General features: G+C 33.0%; 3 protein-coding genes across 6 annotated transcripts; 2 read left to right on the top strand and 1 right to left on the bottom strand.

Annotated features, from left to right (window-relative positions):
• Window positions 1-890: 890 nt before the first annotated feature.
• LOC125221138 (protein FAR1-RELATED SEQUENCE 5-like) lies at window positions 891-2,970 on the top strand. Its single transcript, XM_048123262.1, has 3 exons — window positions 891-1,418; window positions 1,522-2,028; window positions 2,410-2,970. The coding sequence occupies exons 1-3, from the start codon at window positions 891-893 to the stop codon at window positions 2,968-2,970; spliced, it is 1,596 nt and encodes a 531-aa protein (XP_047979219.1).
• Window positions 2,971-12,433: 9,463 nt separating this feature from the next.
• On the top strand, window positions 12,434-16,446 carry LOC125218687 (pto-interacting protein 1-like). Of its 3 annotated transcripts, none has more exons than XM_048120414.1 (8): window positions 12,434-12,629; window positions 13,364-13,491; window positions 14,023-14,270; window positions 14,352-14,478; window positions 15,051-15,324; window positions 15,458-15,590; window positions 15,688-15,774; window positions 16,111-16,446. In XM_048120414.1, exons 2-8 carry the CDS (start codon window positions 13,407-13,409, stop codon window positions 16,240-16,242), a joined length of 1,086 nt encoding a protein of 361 aa, XP_047976371.1. In that variant the 5' UTR covers window positions 12,434-12,629; window positions 13,364-13,406; the 3' UTR covers window positions 16,243-16,446. The 3 variants fall into 3 exon arrangements, with proteins under 3 accessions (XP_047976371.1, XP_047976370.1, XP_047976372.1); XM_048120413.1 differs by having other exon boundaries at window positions 12,434-12,695; XM_048120415.1 differs by having other exon boundaries at window positions 12,434-12,767.
• A 949-nt stretch (window positions 16,447-17,395) lies between these two features.
• Window positions 17,396-19,232, bottom strand: LOC125218688 (chaperone protein DnaJ). 2 transcript variants are annotated; one of them, XM_048120417.1, is made up of 6 exons: window positions 19,051-19,232; window positions 18,892-18,984; window positions 18,787-18,820; window positions 17,917-17,943; window positions 17,705-17,843; window positions 17,396-17,621 (listed from the first exon to the last, which is right to left on the bottom strand). In XM_048120417.1, the coding sequence occupies exons 1-6, from the start codon at window positions 19,114-19,116 to the stop codon at window positions 17,567-17,569; spliced, it is 414 nt and encodes a 137-aa protein (XP_047976374.1). In that variant the 5' UTR covers window positions 19,117-19,232; the 3' UTR covers window positions 17,396-17,566. The 2 variants fall into 2 exon arrangements, with proteins under 2 accessions (XP_047976374.1, XP_047976375.1); XM_048120418.1 differs by having other exon boundaries at window positions 17,705-17,840; window positions 19,051-19,231.
• Between the last annotated feature and the right edge of the window lie 200 nt (window positions 19,233-19,432).

Here is a 19,432-nt window from a genome sequence, read left to right as displayed (position 1 = left end):
CAATGCAAAATCCGAGCGTATTAGTGTGACATAAATTAATAGTGACAATGATGGGATTTTTCCTTGTGCACAACAATTTTTCAAAATGTTCTCAATCACACTCATTCTACATATGCAATATTTTCATATGATTTTATTTTAGAGTAGTACATTAGTTTGAGTTATATTCCTAATATTTTACAAATATTTGTTTCTAGATCACATAGTGTGCGAATTTTGAACAATTATTTATTAATCAAGTTCATCTTCCCGCATATTTAGGATCATGTTGGTCGTATAGTAGTAAGTAAGATAAAATATGATAAGAACCGTACATATTTATGAGTCAACTAAATTCTTAGAAAATATTTTGTGTGACTCTAATTAACATTATGGTTACATATAGTTATCATAAAAACTAAAGATATCAAGGACAAGCTTATATATGTAATTTATTTTGTTTTCAAGTAAATTTTTCCTTTTTCTTTTACGGCTAAAACATTTACTAGTATGATTTTTTACAAGAATGAGAACGAGTGTTTAAAACCTTAATCCACTCTTCGATAGATATGCCAATTTTATAAGTTGTAACTTTCAAAGTGTCGTCTCTCTCGAGGAGTGCTAGCATAAGGTTAGTTTTAAGCCTTGGTCTTTATATATGCTTGGAATTTCTTACATAATTTACATGTTTTCTAGTGTTACTTGTTTATATCGTATATGCCTGATTAATTTTATTAAATGGTTTCATATTTTAATTGTCTCTTGACTGAATCTATACTTGTAATGATACCAATTAGGAACTACCAATTAAGAACCTCCGGCTTATCATAAAATTATGAATTTGTGTTTTCTAATTGTTTCTATTATTATGTTTGCTTACATTAATTTTTTGAACGTATTTTCTTAGTGTTATGAGTGAAAATATGAACGATCAATTATATATTCCTCAAGTTACAAATGACCGAAAGCCAGAAATTGGAATGAAATTTGAATCAATAGATGATGCGTTTGAACTCTATAATCAGTATGCACGTGAAGCTGGTTTTAGTGCAAGATACAGCAGAAAAGATAAGATGACAAACGAAGTTGTTTGGAAACAATTTGTATGCTTTAAAGCTGGTCAAACAGATGAAGCTCGTTCAAAAAATCGAGCACCAGCTGGTCGTCCGATTCAGATAAGAGCTCGTGGTGACGTTAGAACTAATTGTAAGGCAAAGATTTCCATTGTCAAGCAACAAACTGGATCTGACTGGAGTGTTAGCGTCTTTATGGAAGGTCATAATCATGGACTCTCTACTCCGTCAAAGGTGCATTTACTCCGATCACACCGTAGTGTTTCTGATGTGAAGAGAGTGTTGACTCAACAATTTTCAGAAGCTAATATACCAACCTGTCAACAAATGCAACTGTTGGAGATGGAGTCTGGGGGGCCCGAAAGTGTAGGTTGCACAAAAAGAGATATCAGGAATTTAGAGAGAATTAAGGGATGAACAAAAGGGGATAGATGTTGAAACTCTGATAGAATTCTTTACTTCCGAGAAGGAGAAAAATTCATCATTTTTCTTTGACTATGAGACAGATTCAGATCATATATTCAAAAGATGTTTTTGGGAAGATCCTAAATCAAAGAGGGCTTATGGAGCATTTGGTGATGTTGTTGTATTTGATTCCACTTATAACACGAATAAGTATGGAATGATTTTTACACCTTTCGTAGTAGGGGTTAATCATCATCATCAAACGATAGTTTTTTGTTGTGGATTTCTAAGTGATGAGAAGACAGAATCATATATTTGGTTGCTTAATAAGTTTATGGAAGCTATGCCAAGTGATGCACCAAAAGCAATCATTACTGATCAAGATCCTGCTATGACGAAAGCACTTGCACAAGTTTTGCAAGAAACAGTGCATCGTTATTGTTTGTGGCACATATTGAACAAATTTCCAGACAAGATTTCTCCAGTGACTTTCCGATATCATTATCAGAGCATAAAGAATGTTATTAAAAATTCAACATCTCCTGAGGAATTTGAGAATGGATGGGAAGAGGTTATTAGATGTGCTAACTTGGAACAAAATAGTTGGATATTGTTGATGTATGAATTGCGGCATAAGTGGGTTCCGACATATTTTAGTCATGTATTTTTTGTTGGGATGTCAAGTAGTCAGAGATCAGAGAATTCGCATTCATTTTTTAAAAAGTATGTCTCCCACAAGAATTCATTGATGGATTTTATCACACGATTCAATCGGGCACTAAGACGTTAAAGACACAATGAGTTGGTTGCAGACCATGTTGGCATGAATGAGCAACCAAAAATCAAAACAAATTGGTCGATGGAAGCTCAAATGGTTAAAGTGTACACGAAAAAAAAATGGACGGAATTTCAAGATGAAATGAGTCGAAGTCATGGTTACTTTGTGCAACAGGCCTCTACCAGAGATGATATTGTGATTTACAATGTGATGAGTTTCCAAAGTAGTTCGTCCTCAAAACCAAGGCTACTGATGCATGATAAAAATAGTGACCATATCTCATGTAATTGTGGGAAATTTGAGTTTGATGGTATTCCGTGCAGACATATGCTAGCTTTCTTCCGTGTCAACCAAATATTTGAACTACCTGACAAGTATATCCTTAAGCGATGGATACGAGAAGCAAAGAATGGTGTTGCTTATATATTAGATTATGAAAACTGCAATGATGATCCAACAAGATTTTTGATCTCACGACGAGCCAAGTTATCTTATAAGGCATCAACACTAATTGATTATGCATCTTTGATTGACGAGGGGACAAAGTTTTTGGATGAACAACTTTATTACATACATGGTAAAATCAAGGAGATGGGTATTAGTCCAACAACTATGCACGAAAGTCAAACAAGGAAGAGCTTAGATAAAACCAAAACCATTGGTGAACCTTCTAAGATAAGATCAAAAGGATGCGGTAAGCGAATGTTATCATCAAAAGAGAAGTCAATTTTTTAAAGACTAGGGCTTGTCGTGGCTGTGGACTACGTGGTGCATCACATGATAAACGTAATTGCCCGAAGTTGCAAGATAGGTATGTGAATTATAGTTGAGTTCCATTATTTACATTGTTTAATTTTTTAAATGACCAATAAATTTAATTTACTATTTTTGCTCTTATCTTTATATTTCAGATCAGTTACACATTACCATCACGACATCAATGAATATGCAAATGAAAAGTTTGATGTCCATAGCTAGTGATTTTTTTATTCTGTTTGCTTAGTGTTGCTAAGACAATATTTTAACTTTTTGATGGATTTATTATATCGAAACAGATTTTATAAGAATACATCTTATTTTTCATAGTACTTCGTGATATCTAATTAGTTTCATCGTTTCAAAGCCTATTGCATTCAAGATCTGAGTCCTTAATGATTTTTCTTCCAAAACTTTTGCAATACTAGTTTAAAGTAATTGGAAAACTAGTTTTACATTGAGACATTAAATCTCATTTAAATCATTAAACTGGAAAAAATAGCACTATCTTTTAAGATCATCAAACCTAAAGAGTTAAAAAAAAACAATGCTATTTTATTTTATCAGAAGCTAACTATGAAATAGTCTAGTTTAGGCGAAAAAAAAGTTAATTATGATTAGTATTCATACGCTTAGAAAGATAATGAATGAGAAGGGACAAATTCATAAAAAAAAGCTATAAAGAAATAAATAATATTGCTTATATGGCAATAGATGAAAGGGAATTATATTCTGTTAATAAAATTCTAAAATTATGAAAAGTGGCCTACGTGTGATTTACTCACACACGCCCATATTAATGATGCAGCATATCTTTTCTCTTAAATTACCTATCAAATATTGTTGTTTCAATTTTGATTACTATTATTTCAGACATCCAAAAATAAGAGTCAAGATACTTTAATAATATTACAAATTTACTTTCGTTCTGAAATGGATGATTTAATATATGCATCATTTATTTTCGTAGTCGGTTAATATTTCACAATTTGATTTCCCGTTACAAACTAATGGAAAAACTCTGCAATTAACAATAGTCACAATCAAATGTACCATGTACACTATAATCCTACTATGTCTAACAAATTAAATTAAATTTCGTACCAATTTATGTGATTTGAAATTCAATACAATGAGTTTATTAGGCATGTGAAGATAATATGAAAAAGAATACTATATCAATCTCATTCAAAGCAAAATACTTCGTACATCAATCATTAAATGCATTTTATGATTATTCGTATCATTTCATTTTAATTATTTTTAATAAAAAACTCTATATTTACTCATTTAATTTACTCATATTTATTATAAAAATAATAAACAAGAATCATATGTCACTGACATTTTCTACCAACTCTTTTATAAAATTTCCTAACTTGTGCCAAATCCAAGTGGGTTTTATTCATGAAAGAAAGGAATATTTCTTTTTCAATATGAGGTTTATTATTTTTTAGTATGTTAAATAGAAATAATAAAATATAAAAAAAAAAAAACAAAGATTGGTGTTTTCATTTTTATAGGACAAAACTTCAAATTTGGTCGTTGGAAAATGAGTTTGCACATTTTAAGTCCCTGAATTTATAAATTGTCACCATAAGTCTCGGAAAAATCATTAATCACATTTAAGATCCTTTTCCAATTTTTTTCCATTTTACCCTTGAATTCCATATAATGCTCAATTTCTATGAAATTGTAATGTAAAAACAGGATAATAATTTTAAAATCATGTATAGTACTATAATGTTACTTTAATAGACTAAAAGTTGATGTATTTATTGGTTATTAACCAAAAAAACCTACGTACAATACTGTTATTATATTTATTTATATGTTCAATTATTAACAAAAAATAATAAACTTATATTAGTTATGTATATACATTAAATATATAGCATAACTAAAAATTATAATAATAAAATTATTATTATTATTGTTATTGTTATTATTTTTCGTGAATGTGATGTGTATATATGTAGTAATAATATTTAAAATTATAGGAATAAAATTTATTTTTAAAAATGATTAATGATTTTTGTTGTATCATGGAAAATGGAAAAAAATGATTAAATGTGACATAAGATGATTAATGATTTATATATATATATATATATATATATATATATATATATATATATATATATATATATATATAGGGTTGTGTTAAAATGACAACACCATTTAATATAACACCATACCACCATTAGGAGCCATAGGATCTGAAAATCGGACGATTGCTAAGCTGCCATGTGGCGGCTCATTTTATTTTTCTTTAATCAAATTAAAAGGTTGAAGGGCATAATAGGAATTCTCTCTTCTAATTCTTCTTCACACAATTCACGCCAATTTCCTTATCATTCTCAACCCAAACTCACGCTAGATGCTGCAAATCACCCTACCAATCTCGATTTTGATTATGGATTCTGCAATATCTAGATCCAAATTACATGGCGACATATTCAATCCAGTTTGAATTCATCTCAATTCGAGCTATCAATCACACAATCGATTCAATTTGATTCTTCCAGAATTGCAAGCGATTTCTCTGCAATCACACCACCTGTGCAATCGCTTTTTGTGCTCTCTGCAATTCACTCCACAAATTCGTTCGAATATGGGTGAATCGATTATCAACTTTGATTTGGATGATTTTCCAGAATGTGAGCTTTGTCAGATTATCAATTCTCCATCAATATTTTCTGTGTTGTTGCGATATGGATTATTTAGATTCAATGATGGATTGTTTGCCGATTTTGTCAGATTGAAGAGTAGGTTGTGATTTTGATTTTGATTGACGAGAAGTTTTTGATTGAGTATTGTTCTGTTTTTTATTCTGTTTAGTAGTTTGTACGAATTGCTGTTTTAAGTATTACATCTTGCTGTTTATGTAATTATATATTGCAGTTAGTACTATCTGAACTAATTCGGCTTATGTTTTGTCATATGGTTGCGTAGTGTTCTATTTCATAAGGCTTAATGCAGAATATTGACCTATGATTTTATGGCAATGCTTTGTTTCTGTATTTCATATTTTGTATGCAATAATTGCTGATTTATGTATTACATGTTGTTGTTCTACTTATTATTGTATATTGCAGGTAATTGTATCTGAACTAATTCAGCTCATGTTTTCTCAGTGATCCAGTTGTATTTGTATGTGTTTCAGCATGCCCCAGCGAACTCTGGCTATATGTTGGTAAGAAAGTCCTTACATTAGATGAGGGCTTTGGCTTTTATAAAGGTTAGCCGATGTTGTTCGTGGACCAGCTTGAAGTTTGGGAGAAACTGAAATTCTATCAAATCCAAAGCAGGACTCAAAGAATAAAGCTGCTGACATTTTTTTTCAGTTACATGAAAAAATTTGATGGTGATAGTGCGATCATTGATTTTTTTTTCAGCTGGAATTGATGAGCTTGGGAAGAGTCTTTTGACAAGAATCCCTGAACTATCTTCAGCAGATAAGGGTAACACAGTTGAAAATTTCTATTTTATTGAAAAGCTGGCTGTGGTAGATGTACAACCACTATCAGTTGTGTCGACCAAAGGTTCGGCAAGTGATTCTAAAAGCCGTTTGGTGTCCGCGAAGGAGAAGGTTATAAAGTTGAACAACAAACCATTGCGTCGGTATAAAAAATGTGGACAATTAGGTCACCATGACTCAAGGAACTGAGGACGACAAAAGAGAAAATAAAATTGTTAGTTCAGTTTTTCATTACCAGATTGCAGTCTTATACATTGTATATTGCAATATTAGTATCACCATATTGCAGTCTTATACATTGTCATTGCAGTATTAGTATCGTCATATTGCAGTCAATGTAACGATTGCAGACCACACTATTTGCTTCAATCTATTATTTCTAGAAGGATTAATTATTAATTTTATACTATTGTTTCCAGGTTGTCTTCCATTTCAGCAATAAGTGTAACTTCAATCCTTTTAAATTACAAATTTTTACATTATTATATTGTTGTGTTGTTCAATGAATGTTGCAGTTTTGTTTAATGAATGTTGCAGTATATGACTATATGAGTTGGAGTGCACCTAATAAAAATATTCTGTATAATGTAGAGACACATATTTAACCTATATTTAATCTCAAGCATGCAAGCATTTTATAATTAACTGAAATCAAAACGACTATCGAAAAAAATTCAATCAAATTAAGTCACCCACATTGTCTACACCAAAACAAAACTACAAAACTACATGTTTCAGTACAGTTCATTCACACAACCAAGATTTCATTCATGTTCAAAAAAGCCAAGAGTTCATTCATTGTTTATGGTTTCATGTACTCCGCAACCATCTTCTCCACATCTATCGGTCCTCTCTTTTTTGCCTCCTCGAACTGATGTGAGACAATACTTAACACACAATCAAAGGCCATGGTTCATTGTTATACATCATTGTTGTACAATATTTGGCACGAGAAGCTGCAAAGACTTTCATTGTATAAAGGCCACAATCTGTTGTGTCATCTTTTGCACTCCATTTCAGCTGTAGAACATTCACTTTTGCTTTTCGGGCGATTTGTCTGTAGCTAGAACATTTACCAAAACTACAAAAAAAAAAAAGAGTATTTCCATCATGATAACCAACGCTGCAATATTGTAAATGATGCACTGCAATCTATAATCAACAATACTGCAATATTGTAAATGATGCACTGCAATATTTGGTGATAAACAATACTGTAATATTGTAAATGATGCACTGCAATATATAATCAGCAATATTTCAATATCTAACAATCAATAATTCAATATATAATATGGAAATCTGCAAGATTTATCGGTATACCTAAACCTCATTGTACAGATTGTGTTTCAACTTCATTCATGTTATTGCTGCTTTCTTCAATCTCCTATTCATTCATATTCCATTCACTATTACTTGTTTCAACCTCGTCATCATCTGATTCAGTTCTTGTTCTCATTCTTGTCATTATAATTCTTCTATCACAACATTAAACCAAGAACATCAATCAAATATCATCCATCATACAAATAATATCCAAAAACATTCAGTGTCTACATTTTAACAACTAATCAACAACCAAATCATCCACAAATCGAGATTAATTGAGTAAAAATCGATGGCACATCAACCAAAATCGATGGTTACAGTTGCTCACTATCTAGGGTTTCCTAACCGAGCAACACCTCACAAATCGTGATTAATTATGTAAAAATCTATGGCACATCAACCAAAATTGATGGTTACAGTCCATCAACCAAAAATTCAAAACATCAAATTAAAATTTCGCTGATCTAAGGTTTCCAAAACATCAACCTGAATTTTGCAAAAACCTCAGATCCAAACATTAAACAAGGCATAAATTGAATGAATAATACTTAAATCTCACAGCAACATCAAGGAAACATGAACAAAAATCAATAAACACATACATAAATTTGCATACACAAACGGAGTAACATTCTCGAAACCTATTCCGATCAACACCAAACGGAATCAATTTAACATACCTTGTGAACTAATTTCACCGTTTAGCTGTTGTAGGCGTTCGAAATTCCAGAAGTTAGCCGTAAATCACGCGATTCACGGTGTAGTTGTGGCTGAAAATCGAAGTTTCACGGTGTAGAGGCGGAGGCGGCGGGATTTAGTGGATCAGGGTTTCGATTTGTGAATATGGAGGTGGCGGAATGGGAGCAATCGTTGTATGGTAGAGAGAGAGTCGGATTTGGAGAGTGACGCTGTTTTTGGGGGATATCCCCAATTTGATTCTGTTTGGAATGACTAAAATGCCCCTGACAGCAATTTCATATACACTAGACAGCGATCTCAATTCTGTTCGCTAAATTCAATCTTGGGCGTTGGATTTCCGGATCTAAGGGTGTATATTGGTGGTATGGTGTCACTATAACTATGGTGGCACCCTAGTGCTCCCCTCTATATATATATATAGGGGTGTACTAGTATAACAACTAATTTTAAAGTTACAACGTACATCCAACCACGTGCTGCCACATGGCACGAAAAATGCAATATTGTATACAGAAAAATGCAATACGCATTTGTAGAAGCTATAAATGAATTTCGGCAGATTGCATTTTTTTATTGTTAAGTTTTGCATTTAAGATATTGACTGTTTAAATTGCATTTTATATATAGACGGATTGCATTTTTATATGTGAAAATGCAAAACTTAACAATAAAAAATGCAATTTATGTGAAAATGCAAAACTCAACACTATAAAATGCAATTTACATACAACAAAAATGCAATCTGCGAAAATGCATATACAACTAGATTGCATTTTTGTGTTTAAAATATTGCATGTTTTGTGCCACATGGCAGCACCAGATTGGATGTACGTTGTGACTCTAAATAAGGGGGCACCCTAATGCTCCCCTATATATATATATATATATATATATATATAGAGTTATGATCAATGTCGAACCCTTCTTAAAGACCAAACTAGAGACCAAATTTGGTCCACTCATTTTTCTTTATCTTATGATTATGATTAATTTAGAATTAATTTAATATTTTATTAAATAAAAACGTTTTTAATTTATTTTTTTTTAAAAAAAATTAGAATTTTTTTTATTCGATAAAAACTTGCTGGAGTAAATAATGAACTATATTCACTACATAATGAACTAAATAAATGTATGTTATGAAGTAATTTTTCGCATCCATTATATACTGAATTTACTTCAACTGAAAGATAATTATGTCATAACACATTATGAAGTAATAAAATAATAAAATGAAGTAGTAAACTAATGAAATGAAGTAATAACATAACTGAATGAAGTAATAAACTAACGGAATGAAGTAATAACATGACTGAATGAAGTAATAAACTAACGGAATGAAGTAATAACCCTAAACCCAACTGAAAGGTAATTATGTCATAACACATTATGAAGTAATAAACTAACGGAATGAAGTAATAAACTAATCATATGAAGTAATAACATGGATAAATGAAGTAATAAACTAACGGAATGAAGTAATAGCACGACTGAATGAAGTAATAAGTTCATAACATACATTCATTTAGTTCATTATGTAGTGAATATAGTTCATTATTTACTCCAGCAAGTTTTTATCGAATAAAAAAAAAACTAAAAAAAAATTAAAAAAAATTAAAAAAAATTTTAAAAAAATTTAAAAAAATTTAAAAAAAATAAAATAAAAAAAAAAACGTTTTTATTTAATAAAATATTAAATTAATTGTAAATTAATCATAACCATAAGATTAAGAAAAATGAGTGGCCCTAATTTGGTCTCTAGTTCGGTCTCTAAGGGTGGATTTGTGGTTAATAGGACTCTCTCGCTCTCTCTCTCTATATATATGTTTGTGTTAAAATGACAACCCCTCTTAAAGTGGCACCGTGACACCACTTATACATCAATATTATAAACGCTACACAACAATATTACAAACACTACACAGCAATCTATAGATTGTTTGTATAGTGTGTCGGATATTGTTGGACAAGAAAAATTGCTGGATAAAGACTAACAAATTGTTGGCCGTCTTTTTCAGATTTTTTTTTTAATTTTTTTTTTGCCACGTGGCAGCTAATTATTCGTCCACGTGTATAAATGATTGGCTAGGAATGGTGGTATAGTGTTATTTTAAGGGGTGGTGGCACCCTAACATGCCCCTATATATAGAATGTCATTACTTACTTAGTATTTGATCACACACCTCTATATATATATAGCCATATTCCATCTTTTAATACTCCATCCGTTCCATATTAATAGAGGTGTTTTAAATAGTTGAAGTGGAGAAAAAAAAAAATAAATAGTTAAATAATAACTTAATAGCCATATACGCACTCATTTTGAAAAATTAAAAATAAATAGTTAGAACAAAGAAAAAATAAATTAAGAGAGATAATAATGTAGAAAAGAGTATTTATATTATTATATGTTCAAAATGTGTAAAGAAAATGAAATGCCTTAATTAAGGCGGAATAATGGAAGTACTTTATATAATCTAAGAGTTCTTTTAAAACATTTTTATATTCCAATGAACATACAACTGAAAACTCACCGGAACTAGCTATATAGGGTGTGTTCACTGCTAGTTCCGGTGTGTTCACTGCTATAGCTAGTTCCGGTGAGTTCCACTATATAGGGTGTGTTCACTGCTCTATTTCTTATCTATAGATTTGGGTCTGCCAGACATGAGGACACTGTTACTCATATAAATGGATGCAGATAGCAAATCTGATCAATTTGAAAAGAAATAAATATGTTCATATGAACAGTGCAGGCTAACCATTATTTCTTGAGTTCTCCATAATTATATAGAATGCATCAAACACTAGAATTTTAAGAAATGAGCCCAGATATAGACATATAGCCAATTCTTTTAAGTGTGAACATTCCCTACATGTGAGAAAAAAAGAAGTATGAAAAATGATAAAGTAAGAGATAGATGGAATGTTGGTTTTTTGCCATAAAAGAAAATGTCATACTTATAGTGGGACGGCCTAAATAGGAATACACTTTACTTATCATGTTGCTTTACCACTTTTATCTTAATTTTCGTGTCATATCAATTACTCATATTTTATGGGACGGAGGAAATAGCTAATTTATAAAGTTGATGGGCGAATTTTTAAATAGTTTATCCTAAACATATCATAAATATAGCATTCTATAACAAATGACTCCTAAATATATTAAGTTCTCCATCCCTCTTTAGTAAATGCGTTTCATTTTGAACACTCGTTTGAAAAAAATGATAATAAATAGTTAAAGTGGAGAAATAGTAAAGTAAGAGAAATAATATTATAGATTAGAGTTTTATCTATATTATTATCTTTTTTACTTAGTTTCTTTCTACTTTAATTCTCTTCATCGAAAATTTGTCACTTATTTCTATTTTGGTTCGTCCCTAAAAATTTGTTATCTTTCACTTTTATCATTTTTGGTAGTAGGCTCACATTCCACTAACTCATTCTCACTCATATTTTATTATAAAACAATATATAAAAGTAAGACTCACATGTCACTAACTTTTTTCAACCCACTTTCTATTCCTCTCTCCGTCCCACAAAAACGTGCACTATTTCCTTTTTAAGAATATGCACTTTCTAATTTTAGAAACTCTTTTTCCTGTAATAAGGTGGGACTCATTTCGTATTAACAATACTTTAATTACCTTTTCTTTCTACCACTCTTATACTTTATTAATTTGCATTAAAACTCGTGTCGACTCCAAAGTGCATATCCTTCAGAGACGAAGGGATGCATTTTTTAAAACAGGTGATGAATTATTAAGGACGGATGATGTGTATTTTTTTAAAATAAATGCTGAAAATGAAACACATCTGCTACACAAGGACAGACAGAGTAGTAAATTACCTTTCAACTAAATTCCAAAAAAATTTACTTTACAACTCATTTATTAATGTAATAAAGAATATAGAGGATGAACACCGAATAAACAAAAGAATAGGAGATTCGTTTTGAAGTAAAAGTCAAAGTCCGGCGGCTTTCCGGTTGAAATATAGAGACACGAGTCACAGAGGATCACACATCCAACGGCCCACAATTAATGCGATCGTTATTTTAGTAAAAGCAAGTCTTCGTCGCCGGCTTCTGATTCTGGATCTTCTCTTCTCTCACCCGCTTTCAGAGGTTGGCTCGCTTAAACACTTTTTGCTGCATTTTGCTTCAATCGCCTCCGATCGGTCGAGTGTTTTTGTGAGTATATCAACTCGTTCACTGATTCCAGCTCGTTCTAACCCCAATTTCGCCGCATCGTTGCTTGGAACTGTAACTACTGATAATTCAGTTATTTCATGCATTCAATTTTCTTATCCTTATTTTGCGAGATCTGATTCACTTTTTCCGTGCCTAATCGAATGCCAATTTTTCTTTGTTGCATCGTGATTTCCCCATCAAATTCACTTTCCACTTTATGTGAGCTGTGAATTACAATCAGATTAGGTGGTCCTCAACTCCACTTTGTGAATGTTTTAGGTGATGTATGTCTATAACATTATTGACAAAATTGGCAAAATTGGCTTGATAGCATAACCTGCAATTGGAAGCCTGCGAGTCACAGAAACTTTGAAAAGCTGATAGCTTAATTAGATAGTAGAATTTAGACTTCTGGAGTCCATGAGGCTACACAGGCTTGTGGTCTGAATGCACCTTCTCTAATTGACGTTGCTACCCCATTGGCTATCTTGAAGAAGTGTGTATTAGGTCACAATTTTTTCTCGGGATAAGCAGACTAGAAGCAATAATTCGTTGAGTATTTACTTATTTTGGTGATTTCAGTTACTGACCTTGTGGCTAACATTTTTTTCCATCTAAGTTAGTATTTGTAAAACATGCAAACTTACATCAATAATTCTCTTGCTCAGTGGATATCGTGACATTTGAGGATATCATTTGGTTGAACGGAATATGAGTTGTCTTGGCTGTTGTGGAGATGATGAGATCAATAGAAATGCTGATGGTGGAGGCCCGTACCCAGTAAAAACCGCAGCTGGTAATTTAGCAATCTTTGGTCTTTCATGCCTTCTACATGAAATATTGGTAGCTTTTTAATTTCTTTTTATGTTTAAACTTTTTCTGAAATTTTATACATTTAATTTGTCTAGGTGATTCAACTGATTGAACATTATGCTACAGGTTGCGGTATACAGCAACTGGTTTTATTTCTGGTGTTTATCTAATTGGTTTTTGTGAAACTCATAAGCTTGATGCTCAAATTTTGGGAGTTGAACTTATTGTTCCCATTGGGGTATGTCTGTAGGTTTTGATAACACTATCTATTGAATAGGATTTGATACTAGTCTCCTTTATAATTGTGAAAGAGGTGTTAATTAAGCAGGGATGGTCCGAGATTTAGTAGTTTTTACAGTTATTGCAACATTTTTGCTGGTAGAGAAGTCCATTCCACTTAATCGACAGCACCATTATTGTGTCACTAGTGTTACTTATTTGCTTTTCTTCAGCATGATTCCTTCTGTTCATTTTTCTCAAGAAGAAATGTATAAACCAAGAGTGTTTTTGGTAGGCAATGCTGGGAATTATCACACTGCTGAAGCCACATCTAAAGATCAGGCTGTGAAAATACAGCCTATTGCAGTCCCATCAATTCCCGTGGATGAACTCAAGGAAGTTACAAGTAACTTTAGCACGGATTCTTTAATAGGAGAAGGCTCATATGGTAGAGTTTATTACGGAACTCTTACTAATGGTCGAGCTGCAGCCATAAAGAAGTTGGATGCCAGCAAACAACCAGATGATGAATTCTTAGCTCAGGTCCTTTTAAAGATTATTACTAATTCTTGTGCTAGGAAGAAAGTATTTGATATCTAACATGTTATGCATTTGAACTTTCAGGTATCTATGGTGTCAAGGCTGAAGCACGATAATTTTGTGGAACTACTCGGTTATTCTGTTGATGGAAATCAACGTATTCTGGCATATGAATTTGCATCTAATGGATCTCTTCATGACATTCTTCACGGTTTGTTAATCACCTAATGCAAGTCATTATCCGAGTTTCTTTTGTTTTTTTGCCTAATGATTGAAATAAGAAGTTTCATGTATAACACGAAATCACAATAAGCCTTTATTAAATTAGTGTGTTGCTTTCTAAAGCATCTTGTTTATGTTTTTCTCCCATTATATCATTGCATCGTGTGTAAACAGTTTTAAGATAGGAAACTAAGGCAAGCATGTGCTAACTATTTACTCATAGAAGTAGCGAGAGATTCTCTATGATTTGATGTCTTGGGCATTCTTTAGTGGCATTTGGTTTAGGGCCAGAAGCTCTTTGAACTTCATATGCTGCATATAATTGATTTCTCTCTCTTTGTCTCTCTTGGTCTCTCCATTGTCATAATTATTTGAACTATTGGTAAATCAGTTTATCAACTAAGTTTGCTTTAGATGGTAGTCATGCTACTGAGTAACTATAACAAATTTTCTCCCTAAACCCCATGGCCCAGACCACCTATCATGGAGGGAAAGGAAAATAAATGATTTCTATATTATGAGGTATAAGTTGCAATTTTAAGTATCTAATTTTATTTTCAGGAAGAAAAGGTGTTAAAGGAGCGCAGCCTGGTCCTCTTCTTTCTTGGGCTCAACGTGTTAAAATTGCTGTGGGTGCTGCTAAGGGCCTTGAATATCTTCACGAAAAAGCAGACCCTCATATTGTCCACCGTGATATAAAGTCCAGCAATGTACTGATTTTTGACGATGATGTAGCTAAGATTGCTGACTTTGATCTATCAAATCAAGCTCCTGATATGGCAGCACGTCTTCACTCTACTCGTGTCCTTGGGACATTTGGATATCATGCTCCAGAGTGCGTTGCTTTCTGTTTTTCACATACACACTTCTTTTCACCTACCCAGTTTCTCTCCCCACACATACTTCTCTGATTATATACATTTGCTACAAATAATGTGTTCACCTCTTCCTTTTTTGTGATGTGGCAGATATGCTATGACTGGACAGCTGAACTCAAAGAGTGATGTTTACAGCTTTGGTGTCGTCCTTCTGGAGCTCCTTACTGGCCGTAAACCCGTTGATCATACATTACCTCGTGGGCAGCAAAGCTTAGTAACATGGGTATTATACGTGCCCCCGTCCCATGCCTAAATTGGACTGCAAAACACTCTTGGTCTTGCACTATTTTGCATTGTAACTCTGTTATTGGATGTTTCAGGCTACACCTAAACTGAGTGAAGATAAGGTTCGGCAATGCGTTGATGAGAGACTACAAGGAGACTATCCTCCTAAGGCTGTCGCTAAGGTAATGACAAAATCTCCTTATAAACTAAAATGAATTACATTTTCCATGTGGAGCTAATTATACATTGCAATCTTAATCATGATACAACATGATTGTAGCTGTCCAATATTCTTGCTAACTTAATTGAGGCTAGATCAATAACAACCTCATTTAATGTAAAACTATGAATCATTTGCACTCAACATATAAAGTAACCACACTTTTACAAGGCAATCAGCGGTAGTTACTTTATACGTTAAGTGCAGTTACTCTTTTTATATAGGCGTGACAGGGATAAAATGTGTTGAGGATTTGATATACTGTAATTGATGGTTTGGGGTTACATGTTGAACGCAGATGGCTGCTGTTGCTGCCTTGTGCGTACAGTATGAAGCCGATTTTCGGCCAAATATGAGCATTGTGGTGAAAGCGCTCCAGCCTCTGTTAAATACCCGTGCTGGACCTACTGGTGAAGCTGGATTGACATGAACCCTGAATCAGAAAGATATCCTCTCTCTCTCTCTCTCTCATGTTCGTTCTTCATCGCTATTGTTTAAATTAAACGAGTCCACTGAGGCGTGTATTGTTTCCATTGTTTTTCCCTTGCCAACCCAACGTGTATCATAATGACTTGAAAATCTATGTATCTGACATTCTTTCAATATGTGATATTTGCCTACCCTTTTCATACCATTGTAAATTGAGTGAACGACATTTTTAGGTCCTATACTTTCCGCGACGAACATTCGCGGTCCTTATACTTGCAAAATATCATTTAAGGTCCTTAGACTATACCACTTGCTCGTTTCAAGAGCTTTTGCACCGTTGACCAAGTTTTTGGACAAAAACGCCCCCAAAAGCCTAAAGGACATTTTTGTATACTGACTTCCAAAAGTGGGCGCCCTTTTCTCACTCTTAACTTCTCAACATATTGAATTCCGTGTATGTCATTTCAAATTCATGTTGCACGTAGGCTTTTGGGGAGTGAGTGTACAAAAATGTTCTATAGGCTTTTGGGGGCGTTTTTGTCTAAAAATTTGTTCAAAAAGTGAAAACGAGTAAGTGATATAGCCTGGAACCGCAAATGATATTTGGCATTGCAAGTATGCAAATGTTCGTCACTAATGGTATAGAGCCTAAAAATGTACTCCCTCCATCCCAAGTTACTTAGTCGTATTCCTTTTTGGGTTATCCTAAGTTACTTCAATCATTTCTCTTTTTTACTAAAAAACAAAACATCTAATCACACCTATTTTATTCTTTCTTTTACTTTACTATCTCTTCTTTCTCTTACTTTATTCTCTCCTCTACTCTATTTAATTCACCAAACACAATTTTATTAAATCCCGTACCGAAAAGAAACGCCTCAAGTAACGTGGGACGGAGGGAGTATAACTGTATGTAATAGTGTTTTTGATACAACAGCTTATAGGCTTGAATTTGAAAATGCTGCCTCTAGTTTCAAATTTAATGTTTAATAAGTATATCACATAAATATTTGAATTTAGAATTGAATTCCAATTTCATAGCCTTTTTCTCTCTTGTGTCTCTGTTTTGGTCTTAGACTCGGTCTTTCGATTTTGAATTACAAGAAAATTACAAATCCATAAAATAAAAGACTTCTAACTGGTGCTGTTGAACATCACTTGAAAGTCTATCAATCGTATTTATAACAAAAATAATTTTTAATCATGAGAACATATTTTTTTGGAAAAGTATTTTTATATACAAGAACAACAACTGTTTTTAAGCTTATGTGAGGGAGGGCTCACACATATTTTTGTATCCTAAGTGATTATAAATGGACTGAAGTTCAAGGGAGAAAGGGATTGAAACAGGGATGAGCCTCCTTCTGTCTTTGATAAGCCCTAATAAATATGATTCAAACAGAGTTATGTTAGGTTAGGTTATGCAAACAACATCAACCATACAAACACTTGATTTACCATACCTTGAAGCAGTTGATCCGCCAAGAGCAAGTGCTCCAAATATTATTAACAGAAAAGGAGCCGATGCAGCTCTCATACTGCCTCGTCCACCCTTTGAGTTTGGGACACCAGTCCTCACCACCTTAGAGTAGTAGGGTGCTGCTGGCCGACGACAACAGCAAATATAAATGTCACTCTCACTCTATCAAATCAACCAGTTGGCATAATAGATTACCTGTTGGAGCTCTTCTTCTGCTTCCTCCTGCAATTCCCATTCATAGGGAAGTCAGTGTCTGTGGTTTTTAACATCTAAAATGATGCAACAATCTTATCTTCAATCAACAATCCTTGTTTCTACTTGGGAATTGATCAGAGAATCCACCAACAGCCATTACTCATAACCCTACTTTCAAGATTGTCATTTTACCAACAAAGCCAGTTCATTAGGAGCTGAGTTAAATCTACATCCAACTCATAACTTTCAAGATTGAAATTTTACCAACAAACCAATTCAGAGGAGCTGGGTTGAAATCTACTTCCAGTTCATAACCTACTTTCAAGATTGCCATTGTACGAACAAAGCCAATTCACAAGGAGCTAAAAATTTTCCCACCAATTTACATATAGTTTACCCAACTAGCTTTCTAAATTAGGGAGCCTTTACTAAGAAAATAAAAAAAAAAAGAAAAAGAAAAAAAGTAGTATAGATAATTACTAAGATGGATTGAAACGTCGGATCTCCTAAAGTTCTTCATGTCGTTTGAGATAATTTTTCTTGTTTCATCGACTGATGAAAAGTAAACTCCATTCACTTATGAGAATTACTAACATATAGTGTAGGCATATCCATTGTTTGCTAAGATGGACTGAAACTTGGGATATCCATGTTTTTACTATTGTCTATCATTTGAGCTAAATTTGCTAGACTCATATCCCAATGAAAGGATGGAATAGCACATATCAGGATAAAAATACTCAATCATGAAAAATAAACACTTCTTACTTATCTCCTAATCCTATCTTTCTCAAAAACAAACATACTACAAATGATTCCAAATTATAATTCCAATTTCACATCTTGATCATGATGAATAGCAAGAGTTACCTGAAGAGTTCAACAAAGTATACGCTTCTGAGAGCTGCATTCATCAATCAACAATTAGTAGCCAGAACATCAAAGATTCAACATCCCAAATAAAATTTGACAAACCAATTTGAAATTGGAGTCGGCTTGGGCTTTCAGCTGAGGCGGAAAACGATCGGGGTGAGTTTCCCAAACCTTCTTTCTGTAGGCAGACTTAATCTGCAAACAAAATTAAAATTAGAGGTGAAATTAGGTTTGGATTGATAGCAAAAGTGTGTTGTGAACCTGAGATTGGGAGGGGACGGAATTAGGGGGAAATCCCAGCAAGATCTTGGCCTCGTCGTTTTGCATAATGCTGGACTCGATTCTCTTTCAAATTGGAGAATCGGAGCTCCGCCGCTTTTGAGTTGGAGATGAGCGGTGCGCCAACCTCCACGTCCACATTTTTCTTCCATTTCACTGTTGAACTATTTTTTCTCAATAAAATAAATTAAGTTGAGGTATAGCCTAAAAATGCCGAAATTTAAATAACTATATTCTTACTAATCATATTCTACCAAAATACTCCCTCCATTCCATCAAGCCAGGGACGGATCCAGGAATGTAAATGGAAGGGGGTAAAATTATATGTACAAATAATTTGAGAGTTTAAGAAGGGACAAATATA

This window comes from Salvia hispanica, chromosome 4, assembly GCF_023119035.1.
Source record: "Salvia hispanica cultivar TCC Black 2014 chromosome 4, UniMelb_Shisp_WGS_1.0, whole genome shotgun sequence".
Taxonomy (NCBI): domain Eukaryota; kingdom Viridiplantae; phylum Streptophyta; class Magnoliopsida; order Lamiales; family Lamiaceae; genus Salvia; species Salvia hispanica.
The sequence above is the reverse complement of the archived record's forward strand: the minus strand, read 5'-3'. Positions and strand labels throughout refer to the sequence as shown.